Source organism: Rosa rugosa, chromosome 1 (genome assembly GCF_958449725.1).
Source record: "Rosa rugosa chromosome 1, drRosRugo1.1, whole genome shotgun sequence".
Lineage (NCBI taxonomy): Eukaryota > Viridiplantae > Streptophyta > Magnoliopsida > Rosales > Rosaceae > Rosa > Rosa rugosa.
In genome coordinates, this window is record NC_084820.1 from 69,605,902 (window position 1) to 69,623,262 (window position 17,361).

General features: G+C 37.8%; 2 protein-coding genes across 3 annotated transcripts; both read right to left on the minus strand.

The window, feature by feature from the left end:
• Positions 1-61: 61 nt before the first annotated feature.
• Positions 62-6,692, minus strand: LOC133726500 (GPI ethanolamine phosphate transferase 1). Its single transcript, XM_062154050.1, has 18 exons — positions 6,398-6,692; positions 6,109-6,300; positions 5,873-6,028; positions 5,320-5,613; positions 4,920-5,149; positions 4,753-4,827; positions 4,402-4,468; positions 3,921-4,246; positions 3,483-3,716; positions 3,204-3,391; positions 2,684-2,825; positions 2,462-2,570; positions 2,055-2,157; positions 1,758-1,941; positions 1,198-1,296; positions 1,057-1,115; positions 717-822; positions 62-465 (listed from the first exon to the last, which is right to left on the minus strand). Exons 1-18 carry the CDS (start codon positions 6,630-6,632, stop codon positions 301-303), a joined length of 2,964 nt encoding a protein of 987 aa, XP_062010034.1. The 5' UTR covers positions 6,633-6,692; the 3' UTR covers positions 62-300.
• Positions 6,693-11,263: 4,571 nt separating this feature from the next.
• LOC133726502 (vegetative cell wall protein gp1-like) lies at positions 11,264-15,955 on the minus strand. 2 transcript variants are annotated; one of them, XM_062154055.1, is made up of 5 exons: positions 15,833-15,955; positions 15,630-15,722; positions 13,112-13,156; positions 12,639-12,869; positions 11,264-12,485 (listed from the first exon to the last, which is right to left on the minus strand). In XM_062154055.1, exons 1-5 carry the CDS (start codon positions 15,887-15,889, stop codon positions 11,376-11,378), a joined length of 1,536 nt encoding a protein of 511 aa, XP_062010039.1. In that variant the 5' UTR covers positions 15,890-15,955; the 3' UTR covers positions 11,264-11,375. The 2 variants fall into 2 exon arrangements, with proteins under 2 accessions (XP_062010039.1, XP_062010040.1); XM_062154056.1 differs by lacking the exons at positions 15,630-15,722; positions 15,833-15,955 and adding an exon at positions 13,603-14,840.
• Between the last annotated feature and the right edge of the window lie 1,406 nt (positions 15,956-17,361).

The window sequence follows — 17,361 nt, forward strand, 5'->3', positions numbered from 1 at the left end:
TTCTTAAACTACATTTTCCTGACCATAAATTAAATTTAATAACAGATCCATCAATGATCTGTAAAGAATATAACTGGTTAAATTAATTAATCAACTCGTATTGAAGATTGCCATCCATTTTGTACAACCTTTGGGGAGCACTTGGAAAATCCCCTTGCTCTGAATCTCGCAGACAGGAAAGCAAAGACCAATTATCAGAAGAAATGAGAAGCTGCTGTTGGAGCTGTAGCAGGTGGCCTTTGAACATAAAGCTCAGCTTTAAGGAAAACTGATGAGCGCAATATCCTAATTTAACATGCTTTAAATTGCTTTCCGAGAAGACCGCTCCACAGAACCAATACAGATATCCTTCGTGTATACGTTTGTGAGTGCGAAAAGCAACAGAACAAAGACAACTTGAGCACTCATGATTCCAAAATGGCTGATGCTGTTACCAATTTCCATCCAACTTCCTGTATTCTGGACCTGTCACCGATCAAAAGTCAGCGAAGTTTGTAAGATAACAGAGCCTTCATCTACATTGAGTATGTATCGAAATGCAGTGTCTGGCCCACAGATTTATAACTAAGAAACTAGCATCTTTATCTGTTTAAACATTACTTCATCAGGAAATTCTCCTATCATTAAGATACAAAAATGCAAATGACATTTCATGTATAAGGAACTGAAGACCAATGAGACAGCATAATTTTATTTGAAGAATATAGTAACCCTACCAGGAAGAAGAAATGCATAGTCATAACGTCTGAAAACAATATAACAAGAAAATAGCATCCCAATCGTGGAAGTCGGTTCAGCTTTGTTATTGCACTGAATACGCATCTGCATTTCAATCCACCAAAATAAGTTAAAAGTTTTCATTCATAGAAAACCAATTCAGCATTCTCACACAGTAACTTGTAACATTAAACCATAAATTAACAGGGCAGCTCAAGCCAGGAGAAAACAGAAGTACAAGCTATAACCATTTGATAACTTGCTCACATTTTCTTATGGCTCAATGCTATAACCAGAGTCATAAACACCTATCACACACAAAATTGTGATTGTACTTACATGACAAGCAGAAATGGAATGAATAGCTTGAAGATAAGTAACGCTGCCATAAGAAAAGGCTGCAATAAGAGAAAACAATATCAGCTAAATAGCGCATCTTTGCAAATAACTTGATTCAACAAAAATTCAACCTTCACTTACGCTGAAAACAGTAATGAACCGATAGACTGATGAGATTTCGAAACTTGCGATACTTGCAAAATTTCCCGTTCCGAAGAAGGCAACATTAAACAAGACCATCTAAAGACACAAACTCCATTAACGACATACTTATCAAATCACGAGTCATGACCAGTAAAAATATGAAAACCACTAGGCAACGTAAATGAATTCCACTTATACAACAGTCAGATACTTTTTATCAAACCTTTGAGGTCAATCATCAGCGTAATGAGTTTGAATTGTTTGATATGATTCCTCCAACAAGACTATCAGTACTTGCTAAATTTATTTGCACAAATTAATACAGAAAACCATGCTAAACATATGAGAGGTGGCAACAAGCCTTATTTTTCCAATTCACAGTTTTCTCAATATACATTGCCATTTTCACAAGATCTTATCAGACTTAATTCATAAGAAGCAACGTCACAGCGATCACTAATACAGGTATGGGTCTCTAAAACTTCATTTGGAAAAGCAACTAGAAAAAAAAAAATCAAAATTCATGAAGATATAATTTAAGAAACCAAAGCACTTACAAAGGTTAAAGGAATTCTGATGTCAGACAGCTGCAAGTATCTACCATCAACTATGGCATTATCCTCCATATTGTTAAAGGAACTTGACAACCTTTTCACCTTACTTGAGTAAATAAGTGTGTTTTCAAATAGTATCCAAGCCATGAGTACAAGAGCAAAAGCACCATAGAAGACAGCTTCATATCTGCATAAGTTTTGAGAATTAACCAAAACATAAAAACAAATCCATCCTAATATCATGCATATCACAAAGCTGTTGAACACAAAGATGAGAGGTAACACATAAATCGCCTGTACCCGATAGATAATAGAAGAAATGTGGGCGCAAAGCCAAGAAATATGGACGTAAGCCGGGACAAGAGACCATTTGCTGAAAATAACGGAAGTACCATCGAGGGACCTATGAGAAGACAAAATAATAGATAAGTACAATATGTCGAATTCACTTCTACTGTTACTCGGGCATTGAAATATATCAATTAGTATACCAACCACACAGAATTGATAAAATAAATATAATAAATTATAAAATAATTATAATAAACTAAATTTGGAAAAAAAAATTGTAGAGCAAAAAGTATTACGTGACTTTTTAGGAGCTTAAAAGGAATGAAAAGGAGAAAAGAACAAAAGTTAGATGTTGGATGTATAGTAACGGCCAAAACTATAACCTGAAACACTAAAATGCTACTCTAAGAGCATACCAGCAATGGACCAAGTTATAATCTGGTGCCAGACATGCAGTTCTTGGTTCTCTGTTCTATGAGATGTTGATATTGACACCATCACAGATGATAATCCAACCAAAAGAGCCTAATTATATCCAAGAGAGAAAAAAACAGAAAAAAAAAAAAAAATCTTTGGATCAGTTGTGTTACATTAAACATTAAATTCATACCAACAGAGGGCTGAGACAAGTGAAGCACCTGTAATTGAAAGAGCATGGGGAACTTGGATTTCTTTGCATCACTATTACAGATAGCGAGCCAAAACTTGTTTTCTTCAGTATGCTGATCTAGAAACCTCCCAGCTGCTCCGATCAAAATAATCATAACCCCACTCCAAATTCTGCAGACATGATATTTCACAAACACAGATATAATTGTCATGGCCAACCCAAATGCTACTAATCGGCATCAAACTCAAGATAGTTAATACAGTAAAGTTGTCCATTTATCTTAACAAGCTCAAAATCTTATTGAGTAGTTATATGGCAATCAGATTCAATTCTTATTTTACACAAACCTAATAAAGCATACCATAGCTGATTTAAGTTCTTGAAATTAGTTCATTTTGCCTATAAGCTGATGTGAGAAAGGCATTGTTTGAATTCAAGATTGTGCTAACAACTTTAATTCTTTGTCAGTTAATAAGTCTGCAACTATTTGAAAACTCAACTGTCACAAGCACACACACTGAACAAACATTCAACAAGAGCCCACTTACACTAGATTATTATTATCCGGAATTTCCGCTGGCATCAAAGTAAATACAGATAAGAACCAGCATGCACCACAAACAAAGAATGGAATCCCAGATCTCCATGGAATTGACTTGAAAAGATAAAGAAAGGCTATGACCCCCACAGTCAGAAAACACCATGTGTAGAGCTTCCTCTCGGTGAAGCTATTCACCTGCAGAAATTACCAACTTATGGTTCAGAATTCTAAAATACCACTTTACCAGGGCTTGCAGCAGTATGATTAATAAGTTTCACTTCAATACCAGATATTCAAGTATGAATACTGAGACAGCACAAGCGGCTACAACTTTTGTGAAATAATTTATTTCTCTTCCATGTAACTGTTTCCATAATGCTTTTATGAACCGATATTCACTAGATATTTGTGTCCACAAAAATACTGTCATTGTTGTATATGCATGGTAAAGAGGAGGAGACTGCTCGATGAACAGTATAATGCTAAGTAGTCCCAGAAACAAGCATCCACAAAGTTGTACCTGCCAAAAATAATGAGATATTTTAGTTAAATTTTATAGTTAGAAAATTTAAAATTTATAGACCTTCAAGTTTGGTATATTCATAAAATCTTTCCAACTTTTTTTTTTTTTTTTGAAGGAAAATGTATCCCTGTTTTTCTGTGAACTTCTTCAATTAATAACACAATTACTTGTTACACAAGATCAAGCTTACACAAACATTACTTTTTTGGTATTATCTGTCCGGTGATCTGCTTGCTCCTTTGTCAATATATCCCCTACCAATGACGTGTAAGATTGCAACACATGGAGAACAATATAGGTCATCCAACCAATATACCCAAGAATAATTACAGTCATGAGCATCAGCCAATCATAAGTTTGAAAATAATGAAGTCCTTGCAGTGCCAAGTCTCGGAGATTTTCAGATAGTTTCCTTGCAGCTTCATAATCTCCATTAGATATATGATCCTCAATCTGATCCAAGAGGGATGAATAATGGCCCAATGGTTTGAAAGGCTTAAAATATAATGAAGTTGCCTCCTTGGTTTCTAATTTTGTCAAGAAAATCAACATCAATAAAAATTCAGTACCACCTCCTCTCCTTCCAAAGATCCCCAGTGGAATCAGATATAGTAAACAAGGCCTAGTTGCAACCCACATCAATCATCTAAATAAAGATATAAAAAAAAAAAAAAAAGGATACGTGATTTCCGAACAAATTGATTGAGAACTTGCTTTGTATTGGCTAGAACAGCTTCAACTTCATCTGTCTGGATCATGAAACAAAAATAATAATAATCTACCAGTATTCTACCCAATTATAATCTAGTTGGACAAGTCTAACTAATCAACAGAATTACATAGCCCAAATCACAAGAAGATGGGAAGAAAAAATAGTTGGACACTGCTCTACCAGTAGGACAATGGAATTGAAGATATGTATTTTTACTTCTCTTTTTCTTTCTTGATAAGTGATACAAATACAAGAACAATGTTGGCAAAGATTTTAACCGTTTACAACAAATAGAAAAGTCCTTCGAATAGGTTGACTAACCTTTTTCATGTCTATGTAATCAAGGGGTAAACTCCCAACAGAGTTTACAGGACATGGCAATCCAAGAAGTGTTGACTGCAAGAAAAGTGAATCAGCAAATAAGAGTGATAAAACTAGAAGTTAGTTCAAATGGACAACAAAAATAGGGGACAAAAAAATTGTACAACCATGAGAGGTGTGATATCAGCTTGATTGACATCCACCCTTTCAATGCCATGAAGGCCCCATTCTTTAGGCGTTGGCGTGTCATGCATATGGTCATCAACAAAACGAGTACCACAATCAGAATGTCCATCTCCATGGCTGCTACTGGAAATAGGCTTTGGATGTTTAACACCTGCTCCCCAAACAACAAGGGGAGTATCAGTGTTTGAAGGATGTCCATCTCCGTGGCTACCTATGCAGAAAATTATAACACATAAGAATAGCTATGAGGGGAAAACCAGCACAAAGAATAATTCTTTTCTGGATATAGAGAAGTTTATTATATAAGTAATGCAGAATCAAAATAATAATAGCTCGGGGTGAACAATGAAGCAATACACTTGTTAATCAAAAGCTTCCAACCTTTATCATGCATTCCATGATCAGCAGTAAATATGTATGCTGTACGATTGTCCTTGTAGTAATCTTCAAGAAGATTATAAACCCTTTCAGCAATACTGTCAACAACCGCAACATTATTGAGATAGATGGACGAAAAGGGCCGATGTGCATGACCATTTGAATCACAACCAAGTAGGTGCAAAAACACAACAAGATTATCCTGTAAAAGTAACTCCTTCAACTTTGGGTCCTCTTTGGACCTATTCATTAGGCTCTGAAATTGATCAAACGACCACTCATCCAGAAAGGAGGCATCTGCATCAACACATCTAAATCAATAAAGCACTGTACGAAGCAAGAATCTTGTGCCTGTATATGTAAACTCCTATCATTTCTACACTGACTATCACACCTACATCATCACTTCAGTATTTACTTTCAACATTACCAGTGTTCGAAGACAGAATGATAAGTAATTAACAAAAATGTAACTTTTACTATTAAATGAACTCGGTTGCAAATTCAAATAACTCGAAAGGTAAACACAATGAGCTCAAAAGTTACGAAATCAAACCAGTAGCAAAGTCTTCGAAATCATGAGGATAACTGTTCCAAGTAGTGTGAGGCAATGCAGCACAGAAAATCGGAACTATATCCGGACTCCCATACGAAAATGTATGCCGGCTCCGGTTAAACACCGAATCGAATTCAACAGGATTAGCTTTCCACCCTACAAAACAACTCCTACATCACATCAACACCGCCATTGTTATCTCTATCAAAAACACTGAGATAAAAACTAGGTCATACCTTTCGTAACAGCACTCGGATCCTCATAGAAGCCAGCTATAATCGCCACGTGTCCAGGCCTCGACTCAGTCGGCGGCCGAGCATGAGAGACTCCCCACCGGCCTCGCTCCTTGATCACGCTCCTCAGAAACGGCGCTCTGAACTTTCCGGCGGCGTCGGACTCGAAGAACTTGTCCGCTCGGAGACCGTCAGCTTTGAAATTCCGAAAAAAAAAAACCTCTCGTCAAAATCCGCAACTCAAAAAATTGACTGAGAAGAAGAAGAAGAGAGGTGAGAAACGACGACGTACCGACGAGTAAGACGAGGCGTTTGGCGGGGGCGGGGAAGCGAGGGGAGACGAGATCCATGCCGTGAACAATGGGGGACTTGAAGTAGATGTCGAAGATGCTGAGCATGTAAACGGCGTGAAGAACGACGCCGACGACGACGAGCCATTTCTCTTTCGTCTTCAGCCATTTTCTTCTGACGCTCAAGTTCACTACTTTCCGGCTTCTGCTGCTTTCTTCTACCTCTCTCCCTCCCATTTCTCTGAGACTCTTTGCCTCCGCCGGCGTTCAACAACTACTTTCCGTTTGCGCTCTTTTTTTTCTGAAAAGGGAAAGAAGTAGTGGGCCGGGCCTGGGTCGGGTGGTTTTTAGGGTCAAGGCCCGGGATCTGATTGGGAATTAATCTTGTGGGGAGAGGTTTTTTGCTTAGTCAAAAAATAGGAAATTTAGGAAGAAAGTTGAGATTGAAGAGAGGCTTTTGCTCCTACATTTTGGGGAGAGAGAGTGGCTTTCTCTACCTCTACTGTTCTGAGCTCCATAGATCTCAGTTTACCACACTAAATTTGAGTCTCGAATGACGTGACATCTGTATCGATTAATCATACATTATTTATTTTAGAAGTATGTTATTCAGATACTAAGTCATTTAAAAATAAAAATGAGGATATAGTACGTGAGAATTATGAGACTTGAATTTGTTAGCATTTTCTTTCAACATGTAATTAGTGAATTTTCAAAGAAGACATGTCCTCTTTTTTATAGAAAATTACAAAGAGGATTCCCTTGGGATCTTATACGAGACTTTATCAAAAAGTTTTATCCTTGTTACATGAGGAGAAATGATTACACCAAATATAGTTTTGAAAATAAGTTTGGCCTAATTTAATTTAGCAAATATGTTACCATGCGTATTGGTTTCTCTGTAAATACGATGAAAAAAATGGTTGTAAAACTTAAAGTCAAGGACTAATATCTTGCAAAAGTGTGGACAAGAAGACATATCCTTCTGTAATCAATAATCTAGTGTTTTGAAGCAAAAAGTTAAGGATTACATTTAGCAACCAAAACCGCAAATACCTAATACAGTAGGAGAGATTCTTATGTAGGGCAGCCATACCACGTGGCGGTAGGGCTGCCCAATCAGAACTTTACAGGAGAGTGTTTTAGATATATTGCGTTATTAAAAGAAAGACAATTTCCTGAGATACAAAAAAATTTCTTAATTTTTATTGGGTTGTGTGGTAGGGCAGTCCCTACCTAAGAATTTCTCATACAGTAGTGGAATTCTATTATTACTTAGTTAAATGACACTTAACAACAATTAAAGGACTCTTAGTCATATAATAAGATGTTGCTCATTTGATACACATTGTAGGGCAGTTCCTACCTAAGAATTTCTCATATAGTAGTGGAACACTATTATTACTTAGTTAAATTACACTTCACAACAATTAAAGGACTCTTAGTCATCTAATAAGATGTTGCTCATTTGATACACATTCTCAAGTTTTATAATATGTATACTTTTATTAAGGATCAATCGACGACATATTCTTAACTAATCAGTAGTAAAATGAGATGCTTAATATATTGATATTAATCAAGGGCACTTATGGTCGTGATACTCCATATCATTGTAGCACTTGCCACACTTATCCATGTTGGCGCCATATTCTCCTGGCGGAACACATTTGCACCCTCAAGTCCGCTACAGCACTTCATACACAATCTATTGCATATCTTCCTATGTGGTTCTACTCTGCACCTCGCTGCACACAACGACATGCAATCTGCAACAAAATTAAACTAAATAAACTAGAACTTGAAAAAATAAGGATTAATTTCAGTTTACCTACTCCAACTTTAGGTCAATCTTCATGTTAGTCCCTCTTCTTTTAATTTCATCAAAATTGCCCCTGTACTTCTAATTTTAATCAGCCGTGTCCAATTTTCGAAACTCCATCCAAATATTCTGTTAAGTGATGACGTGGCAGTTTCGGCGGGCCCACAAGAAGGGCTATAATGGACAATTTGCATTTCATCTGACCCATGCCTCACTATTTCTTCCTCCTCCGTCTTTGTTGACCACATTGACCCCAAACCCCAAATTCCTCAGATGACTAAAACGACGCCGGTTTTGTCTCCTTCACATTGCAAGAAGAGCAAGTCGATCGGAGCAATAGTGAAGGCGTGAATCGGCCCATTCGAGATTTCTGAGAAGTTTCGAAATGGTTAGGCTGCGATTCCTGAGAACTCTCTGCAATTCATCTTTCTCTCTCTCTCTCCCCAATTCTCACCCACGCCAGATTAATTTCAATCTTCTCGAAGTTGTTCATGTCGGGTCGGAGATTGGGCCATGGGTGGGGGAGTATGGTTCTTCTTTGGCTACCCCATCTCTTGCACTCTTCAAAATTTCGCACATCTTGAGATTTGTGCTTCAATGACACAAAGGCAATCTTCACTGCTGTGACTATCAGCGTCTTGTTCCGATCATCCTTGGCCTAACCCAGGTCCATATCTTCGACTTCTACGTACCCTACTCTCGATGTGGGTGATCGTGCTTTAGCACATCGAACCATCATCGCTTGATCAGAATTTAAGTCCAGCCATCGAAACCATCATCGCTTGACCAGAATTGGCCCACTCACCGCCGACAACTCCAACCGTCTTCAAGAAGTGACCTGGAAACTGGCACAATTGGCCGAAACGATTCATGTGAAAATTTCAATATAGAGGGTTTGTTGCTAGCAGCTTAGCTGATCTAGATGCTTCTATGCTCAAACTCAGACCCAGCGATCATCATGATCTTTCCGATGAGTCGTACGGCCTGTGAGTCATCGAGGCCGAGGGATGTGTCTCCCATTGGTAAAGCTGAGAGCTTTAGCTCGAAATCACCAAAATGAGCAGAGCCCAGATGATAAATGAGGTAGAATTTGATACCCAAATCAAATTTGAGGCTTTTGTGAAGAAATTAGAAGAACCCATATGAGGAATTGGGTAGAATTGACTAACCAAATCGGAGTTTGAGGTTTTTTTCAGGTAAACCAGATGAGATTTTGTGCTACCCAAGGACTGTTTGTGTTTTCTTGTGGAAATTATATTTTCTGGGTTTGGGATCAGAGGAGAAAGAGAGAAAAAGATAGAGAAATGGAGATGTAAACAAAGTGGTAGAGAAATCAAGAGGGAAACGTTGACCAGGGGTATTACAGGAATTTAGCTATTCTGTCTCTTGCCACGTCATCACTTAACGGAATATTTGGATGGAGTTTCGAAAATTGGACACGGCTGATTAAAATTAGAAGTACATGGGCAATCTTGATGAAATTAAAAGAAGAGGGACTAACATGAAGATTGGCCTAAAGTTGGAGTAGGTAAACTGAAATTAATCCAAAAAATAACTATAACTATTAAAGTGGAGACGGTATTTTCGTTCGTTCCATGTGAACCATTCAAATGCACAAAAGAAAATAAAAGTACAGATGCACAGGGGCAAAGAAATTTAATCAAACCTGTGAAGAGAGGTCACCAAAGCAGACAACACCCTTTATCAACCTGCGTGCTTAAGATAAGGAAGCGCTTTATTAACACAAAACATGGTCTCCAAAGATGAGAAGATTGAGTTACAGCATCCGTGCGGTCGTAGGGTGCCCAGGATAGGCAGGGTAAAACTTGATTCAACCTTCGAAGTGCTTGTACCTTCATGCCCTATCTGTGTCGACATCAACGCCGCTCTTTGAAACGGGTTGGATGAGATTCCTTTTCTGACCCCTTCCTAAGGCACTATAGGCTTATAGGACAACTGTTCGCACTTCAACAAGGTGCACACCTGGTGTACGGTTCAGAAGCTACCATTAGAGGTCTAGCTGCCATCTCTAAGGATAGCTACTAAGCTAAAAAAATCCTGATGAAAATGTGGCTTGTAGAACTCGAAGCACTTGGCAAGAAAAGACTTGCATACTGAGACAAAAAGGAGGAGGAGAAAAAAGCCATAACACTTGATACAGGTATGGTTGTCATGAACCGCCACCACAACCACCCATCCCTCATTGGAATTACCTGCATTGATCGTAATAATGCCTTCAGATCAGCATTCTCTGCCGTCAAGTCTTGATTTTTGGCTTCATAAGCATTCACTCCTAAAAATGAAATAGTCACACATCAGACAGGAAGTGATTATAGAAGGCTAAATAAATTGACCAAGCTGCGTACAATCTTTTTACAAAAATCATTATTAGTCTTCTTTCCGGTCCATGTTCCCCGCTGCTAGCTCCCTTCTTTCTATTTTCATGTATATTAGGAAAAACTAGGTGGATGAATATGAAATTGTGTAGCCCAGTACGAAACTCGGCTAATTAGTACCTGAAGCAAATTCATTATCTCCATGCCTAATCTAGATTCCTTCTTTTCCTTCATCAGCACTTGGTTTAGCCTCTCCTGATATTATAAAAGCATGACTCGTATTTTTCAAATCATGTAATCAGTCATGTATGAAATTCTTTTTTGGAACATAAATACGCAAATGTGTTGTCCTAAAAGTAGAGAATAGATTTAGAATATAACCTGCAGCTAGCTTCATGTACTCCTTTTCTCGTTTTCTTCTTCTCATGCATTTATTGTGTCTTTTAATCACTTCTCAAGATCCTAAACTACATCATCATAACAACAAAAACTCTTGTAACAAATTCAAAGGCAACCAATTTGGAAGAAATTAAAAACACGATAGAAAAATTATGGGGATTTTATGTTTTGAGTCTCTATAATAGAATTTATGTTAGAAAAATTGTTGGAGATGCTCTAATCATGATACTTGAGCTTGAATAATGTCTTTATAAGTGTTAAGGTAAACAAGTTAGATTAATTAATACTAGGAGAAGTTGTACCTAGACATATGAATAAAATTTCTTTTAATATTATTAATTTTTTATAAGCTCAATATAGTAGTAGAATTGTTTAGCTTGATGAAACATATAGCGTTTAAAAAATGCGGCTAGCTATTTTATTTCAAGGACAATTGTACTTGTATTCTTGGATGAGTATTTGAGTGTAGCAGGGGCCGCATGTTTCCTTGTTGCTGCCAGAAGGTCCGGGTGGAACACAGTTGCAGCGGTCACAACAAATCATACATACATCCGTGCACACTTTCTTATTTCGGTGAAGCGCACACCTCTGATCACATAACGTTATGCAATCTGCAACAGAAGCCTTGTCATTTTGAGGTGCGGGAGCTAGTGCCACATCATCGTCATCTTGAGGTGCTGGAGCTGGTGGAGGTGGTGGTGCCTTTTTTGAAGGTGGGGGAGATGGTGGTGCCTTTTTCAGAGGTGACAAAGGTGGTGACCTTCCTTGAGCTGGTGGAGTCGAGGGTTTGATTGGAGATGGTGGAATGGGGGAGGTCATAGCCGGAGATTTAGGGCACCTGCACTGACGCGTGTGGGGCGTTATTACCTTAGTGTTTAAATTTTCACCGGTCTCATGGCTACCCATGTCTGAGATGGTTTTTCCAATACCGCCGCCAAGGATGGTCTTTCCAGCTCCAGCTTTGGATTTGTATCCGCCAGCGCCAGCGCCGCCAACAGGAGCGGGTGCACTCGCCAGAGGTGAAGGAGCAGGTGTGTTTGCTAGAGGTGAATGAGAGGGTGCGTCCACAAAAGGTGATGGAGCCAATAAGTTGTCATCTTGAGGTGAAGGAGCTGGTGTCTCTCCATCTTCTTCCTCCGATGGTGGTGGTGGTGGTGCCTTTTTTAAAGGTGGGGGAGGTGGTGGTGCCCTTTTCAGAGGTGGCGAAGGTGGTGACCTTCCTTGAGCTGGTGGAGTCGAAGGTTTGATTGGAGATGGTGGAGTAGGGGAGGTCCTAGCCGGAGGAGGTTCCTTCCCACCTGACGAGCATGTGCACTGATTCTTACCCGGCGGTGTTTCATTTTTGTTACGTTTTAAAAGTTCTTGGAGGATGTTTGCAGCTGCTGTTGCAGCTGCAGAGGCAGCTGCAGCTTCGAAGCTAGCTATGGCAGCGGCGCCACTAAAGCCAGCACCAGCCCCGGCGCCGGCGGCTGCCAGAGCAGCAGGTAGAAGGATCAAGCCAAACAAAGAGTTGTTTTCGTCTGAAGAATTATTCTATTTTGAAGGCAACTGTATTAATAATTGAAATGTATATTATCCAAAAATTCTAGCAGTAAACTAATTATGTACAGATTATCATTTCAAGAATTTTCACCAACTTTTGGCACATAATGCATTAGATACAGTTGTTTATGAATGAGACTTTACCGGGGGTGGAGCAGGTACAGGGGGTGGGGGTGGGGGAGCTGGTGCATTTGGTCGGGGTGCCGGAGTCGGTGCATTTGCTAGTGGTGTTGGAGCCGGTGCATTCCCTCGGGGGGCCGGTGCCTGTGCATTCCCTCGGGGGGCCGGTGCCTGTGCATTTGCTCGAGGTGCCGGAGCTGGTGGCGGTGACTTCACTGGAGCCGGTGATGGCGTTTTCTGGGGTGGAGGCGGCGGCTAGAAAAGTAAAACGTACTTCAAGATTTATAATCAACAGAATTGACTATCGATACAAAACGGGATCAAACTCCGACCCGGTTTCAAGAAACATAATTAGGGCTCCCGAATATTAGATCCAGATCTATTTATTTTCCTTTAGCACATTTTGTTGCAAACGTGAAACACGTAAGAAAGAACTAATGATTAACTTTCATCAGCATGCTACGAAAGTACAAATACATATAAGGTAGTGAATTTACCGGATGTTTATTAGCATTACCATCATCACCATGTCCTGCCATAGACTGGAAAAAAAAAAAAAAAAAAAATTTGATTAACTATGCATTAATTTAGTGATTCATGAGAAAAGTTTCTCATCAATTAATAAAGATGTTAAATGCAGGTTACATCATTTAATAAAAAGAGACTACCTTATCTATACTATTATTAAGAGAAGAGGCTTTGTTAGCCAAATTTTTTTTTACCTTTTTAATCCTCAGAGATTAAAATATCATGGATAACATTTTATTCATCAGAGATAAAATTGTCAAAACATAATAAAGAAAATGAAAAAAGAGATTTTGTCCATTTACCCCATTTCTAGGGATTTTTTTCCCACTTACCCCATTAAGTTTTTTTAATTCTCTCTTACCCAAAACACTCTAAGATTCCCTAATACCCCATTAAGTTTTTTTTTTTTTAATACCATTTTACCCTCACCCCTTTGTTACTTAGAGAAAGAGAGAGAAACCATAGGAGACTTCGCCGGAGCCAGTCGTCGGATTCCGGCCAACTTTCACCGGATTCCAGCCAATTTTCGCCGAATTCCCGTCACCGGCAGCCGCCCACCGGATTTTTCTGAAAACCTCTATTGCCCCCAATAGACGTCTATTGCCCCCCAATAGAACTTTCGGTCGCCGGAATGGGAACTAATCTTCTTAAAATTAGACAAATAAAACTTTGATTAAAGAAAAAAAATGAAGAGATTATATCAATTCAAAACGTCTATTGTCCTCTAATAGACGTCTATTGCCCCCCAATAGACATTCAAAACTTTTTTTTTTTGCTTTCCTTCTGCCCCATTACTTAAAAAGAAAAGAAAAAAATTGATTTGGGCCCCCAGTCTTCTTCTTCCCCCTTCTTTCCCAGTTGCAGACCATCGGAAACCCTTACTTCTTTGTTTGTCTTCCCCGGTTTCAGAATTTTTCCATCATAATTTCTTTTGATTGATCTGCACCCACAAAATCGTTCAATCACAACCTTAGATTTCAAAACGAAAGGAATTAGCAACTAAAAAAGAGTGAGAGAGAGAGAGAGAAAGTAAAAACGCAGAACATGACGCCGGCGATGCCGAAGATGACGACGACGTCGGTGCTGGAAAACAACGAAGAAGAAGGCCGACGGAGGGATGAGTGCAGGGAAGAAGGCTGGACCTTCCGTCTTCGATTCGTTGCAGTGTCGTCTTTTAGATCGATCGGCTCGGTCACCGGAATCGAAGAAGGCTCCAAAAGCTCGGCTACCAAGTTCTTCCATAGCTCTGCCTTCCCTGAAATGTAGTACCGGAAACGCCGTCGCCGTGGGAATCCACTAGCATCATGCTGGAGAGAGAGAGAGAGAGAGAGAGAGAGAAGTACCGGCGACGGGTCGTGCTAGAGAGAGAGATGAGGAGTGGCAGTGTTGTAGTTTTTTAATTAGATTGAGGGTAAAATTGTCATTTCAGTTTAAATTGGGCTAGTGGGAATAAAAATCTGTTGGTAGGGTAAGTGAGATAATTTTTGCTCATTTGGTGCTTTGGGTCAAGGACCCATGAAAAAAATTAACTAAAAGAATTTCCTAAAACTACCCACTCATATAAGCATAACTACCCACACACCCATCGGGTGTAGGCAATTTCTAGTTCCTTAATTAATAAAAGTGATACATAGTGTGAAAGCTGAGGGATTAAAATAATATTATTTACATTTTTTTTTCAAGAAATATTTTTTACAGTTAAGTGATAAAAGTATTAATTCTTTTTTTCTTTTATAGAAAAGGTATTATAATAGTTAAAGTTGAGTTATCATCCCAGAGTGAAATTATAAGTCATAGATAAATTTAGAACTATAAAACAAAATACAATTTATTAGTTGAAATTTTACATAAAAAATAAGAATAAATGAAAATAGGGTTATTTGTTTGTTTTTTTTTTTTTTAGTAAAATGCTTACTTGGTTAACAATGACATGGACAACTCAACTTATAATATCATATTTTTGATAACATGATCTCACAGAGTGGTGCTATATAAATCTCGACCTTTATAAATTTTCATATATATCAGGTACGAGAAGTAACATACGACTTCCACAATATTAGTTATTCTAAATAAAGCAATATGTTAGACCTTCTTTGGCCCAGTACCATTTAGTCTAGTAGCATAAGTCTCCCATTTTACCATTTATAAGTGGGAGGTCATGAGTACGACTCATAAAAGAAAGAAAAGAAAAGACTAGTTGTTAATATGATTAAAAAAATATGTTGCAACTTATCACCGACTGTAAATTAATTATATACATATCACATATGTAACACATTTTGGTGGACAAATACTCAAACAATATTATACTATTATCTTTCGTCCCTTAGGATTGGTCACGTAGTGACGAAAAACTGAAAAATTAAATTAGAATTAGACTTAACCAGTGTGATCCCCCGTAAAAGAAAAAAGGACAAAAATAATCTTATTATTAAGTACATGTGATCGAAGTACATAATTATATACTATATTTGTTTGCAATACCATTGCACCACCACTAATGCGACGAAGAATTTTATCCAATCCTTCGTCAATATACCATTCCCCTGGGTGATGAGAAAAAAAATCAAAAGAAACCTGCAAAACCATAAAAGTTGGAAAATATAAACAGAATAATAATACTGTATAATAATTGGGAAATCAATGCTGGTGTATCAATATAGATATACTGTATATAGATTACTAACCGTTGAAGTCACCAAAAGACTAGTGACAAGTAACAGGAGCGCAGCTTTGAAAGCCATATTTTTGTGTGTGTGTGTGTGTGGCTTCTAAAACAGGAGCTGATTATATAAAGGTCGATCAAGAGCTGATTTTGGCGTATCAGAACCAGAACCCGGTATATATAATAACCAGCTCTTGCTCGATCACGCTGAAAGGAAACTTTCACGTACACGACTTTGCTGTCTTCTGATCGAAAACTGTAGTCGTTTCCATATTTGCTACCTTGCATAAGCTTCATTATTAGAGCCTTTGCCTGGCTATATCTGACATCCTCGGAAGTTTCATACACATGAACTGTTCGTTCTATATCAGTAGACAGCCATGCATGCATCATGCATGGACCGAATTAGGTTAAAAGTTGTTTTATTTCTAATTACTAGGTGTGGGAGAATTAATATCCTCTTCTTTTTAAATAGGGAGTGGACAGTTTTTTATGGGATGGGTAGATTTTTTATTTCTTTCCACGTTTTTATTTTTCACAATTTCACCGTTATTTTTTTCTATTTTCTATTTATTTTTTTGACTATATTATCTCTATCTATTTTATGGGTAGTAAATATTTTTTAATATTTTAGGACTATTATTGTACATTTTTTATGTTTTAGTTGATAACCTCTATTCTCTTAAATATTACTAGCAGTGACCTACACACAGCGTGTGTAGGGATTTTTTTCTTTTTCATTGTGTAGTGTAGGTAGTTAAAAATTGTGGAAACTCCCACCACGTCTCCACTATATATAATTAAATTTCTGTTTTTATTTTTTATTTTATTAATTGACATTACTATCCCTATTGCTTATTTCTGATTCAAAGTATTTTAATATATAAGGGGCAAATTGGTAAAAAAATCAGTTATGGAGAGCAAACTCTCTTCTCTTAATAATAGTATAGATTACTATCCCTATTGCTTATTTCTGATTCAAAGTATTTTAATATATAAGGGGCAAATTGGTAAAAAAATCAGTTAGCTCTCTTCTCTTAATAATAGTATTGATATAGTATATAGTATATAATTTTCCGTACATTAGAGGCACTAATACGCGGTAAGTTTCTATAAATTAATTAGAGTGCGAAAAATTCGACAAACTCATTAATGAGTAACTGTATCTATGTAATTGACCAGTAAATTAAACAAAGAAGCACCAGTAAGTGCCTGAGTGCCTCCATGGTTCAATTAATTCTATTTTTTTTTTTTTCTTTTTCTTCTTTTGATGATAATGGTTCAGTTAATTCTTGAACAATACAAGTGGGTTCTGTTTCATACACTGTTAGTCTTGCATGTGAGTTCACATGGCATGTCATGACTTACGAACCCTAGTCAAATTATAAACGAACAGCATGCGTGCAGTACGTACATATGTTTATCATTATGTTGACCCGCTAGCGTGAAAAGCTCCATATCTTTTTTTGAATCGAAATAGATTATCCAAATAAGTTGTATCCAATATTATAAAGTTCAGCAAGCAGTACCAGCAACGACACACTCCTGAGG

Excerpts from the sequence above, each read along its gene's own strand:
- LOC133726500 (XM_062154050.1), bottom strand. The coding sequence starts at position 6,632 with ATGGGAGGGAGAGAGGTAGAAGAAAGCAGCAGAAGCCGGAAAGTAGTG. Across the intron at positions 5,614-5,872 it reads TTTCGAAGACTTTGCTACTG|ATGCCTCCTTTCTGGATGAG; the intron begins GTTTGATTTCGT and ends GTGTTGATGCAG. Across the intron at positions 5,150-5,319 it reads TCATGGAATGCATGATAAAG|GTAGCCACGGAGATGGACAT; the intron begins GTTGGAAGCTTT and ends TTTTCTGCATAG.
- LOC133726502 (XM_062154055.1), bottom strand. The coding sequence starts at position 15,889 with ATGGCTTTCAAAGCTGCGCTCCTGTTACTTGTCACTAGTCTTTTGGTG. Across the intron at positions 15,723-15,832 it reads GTCTTTTGGTGACTTCAACG|GTTTCTTTTGATTTTTTTTC; the intron begins GTTAGTAATCTA and ends ATGGTTTTGCAG. Across the intron at positions 12,486-12,638 it reads CTGTACCTGCTCCACCCCCG|AATAATTCTTCAGACGAAAA; the intron begins GTAAAGTCTCAT and ends CCTTCAAAATAG.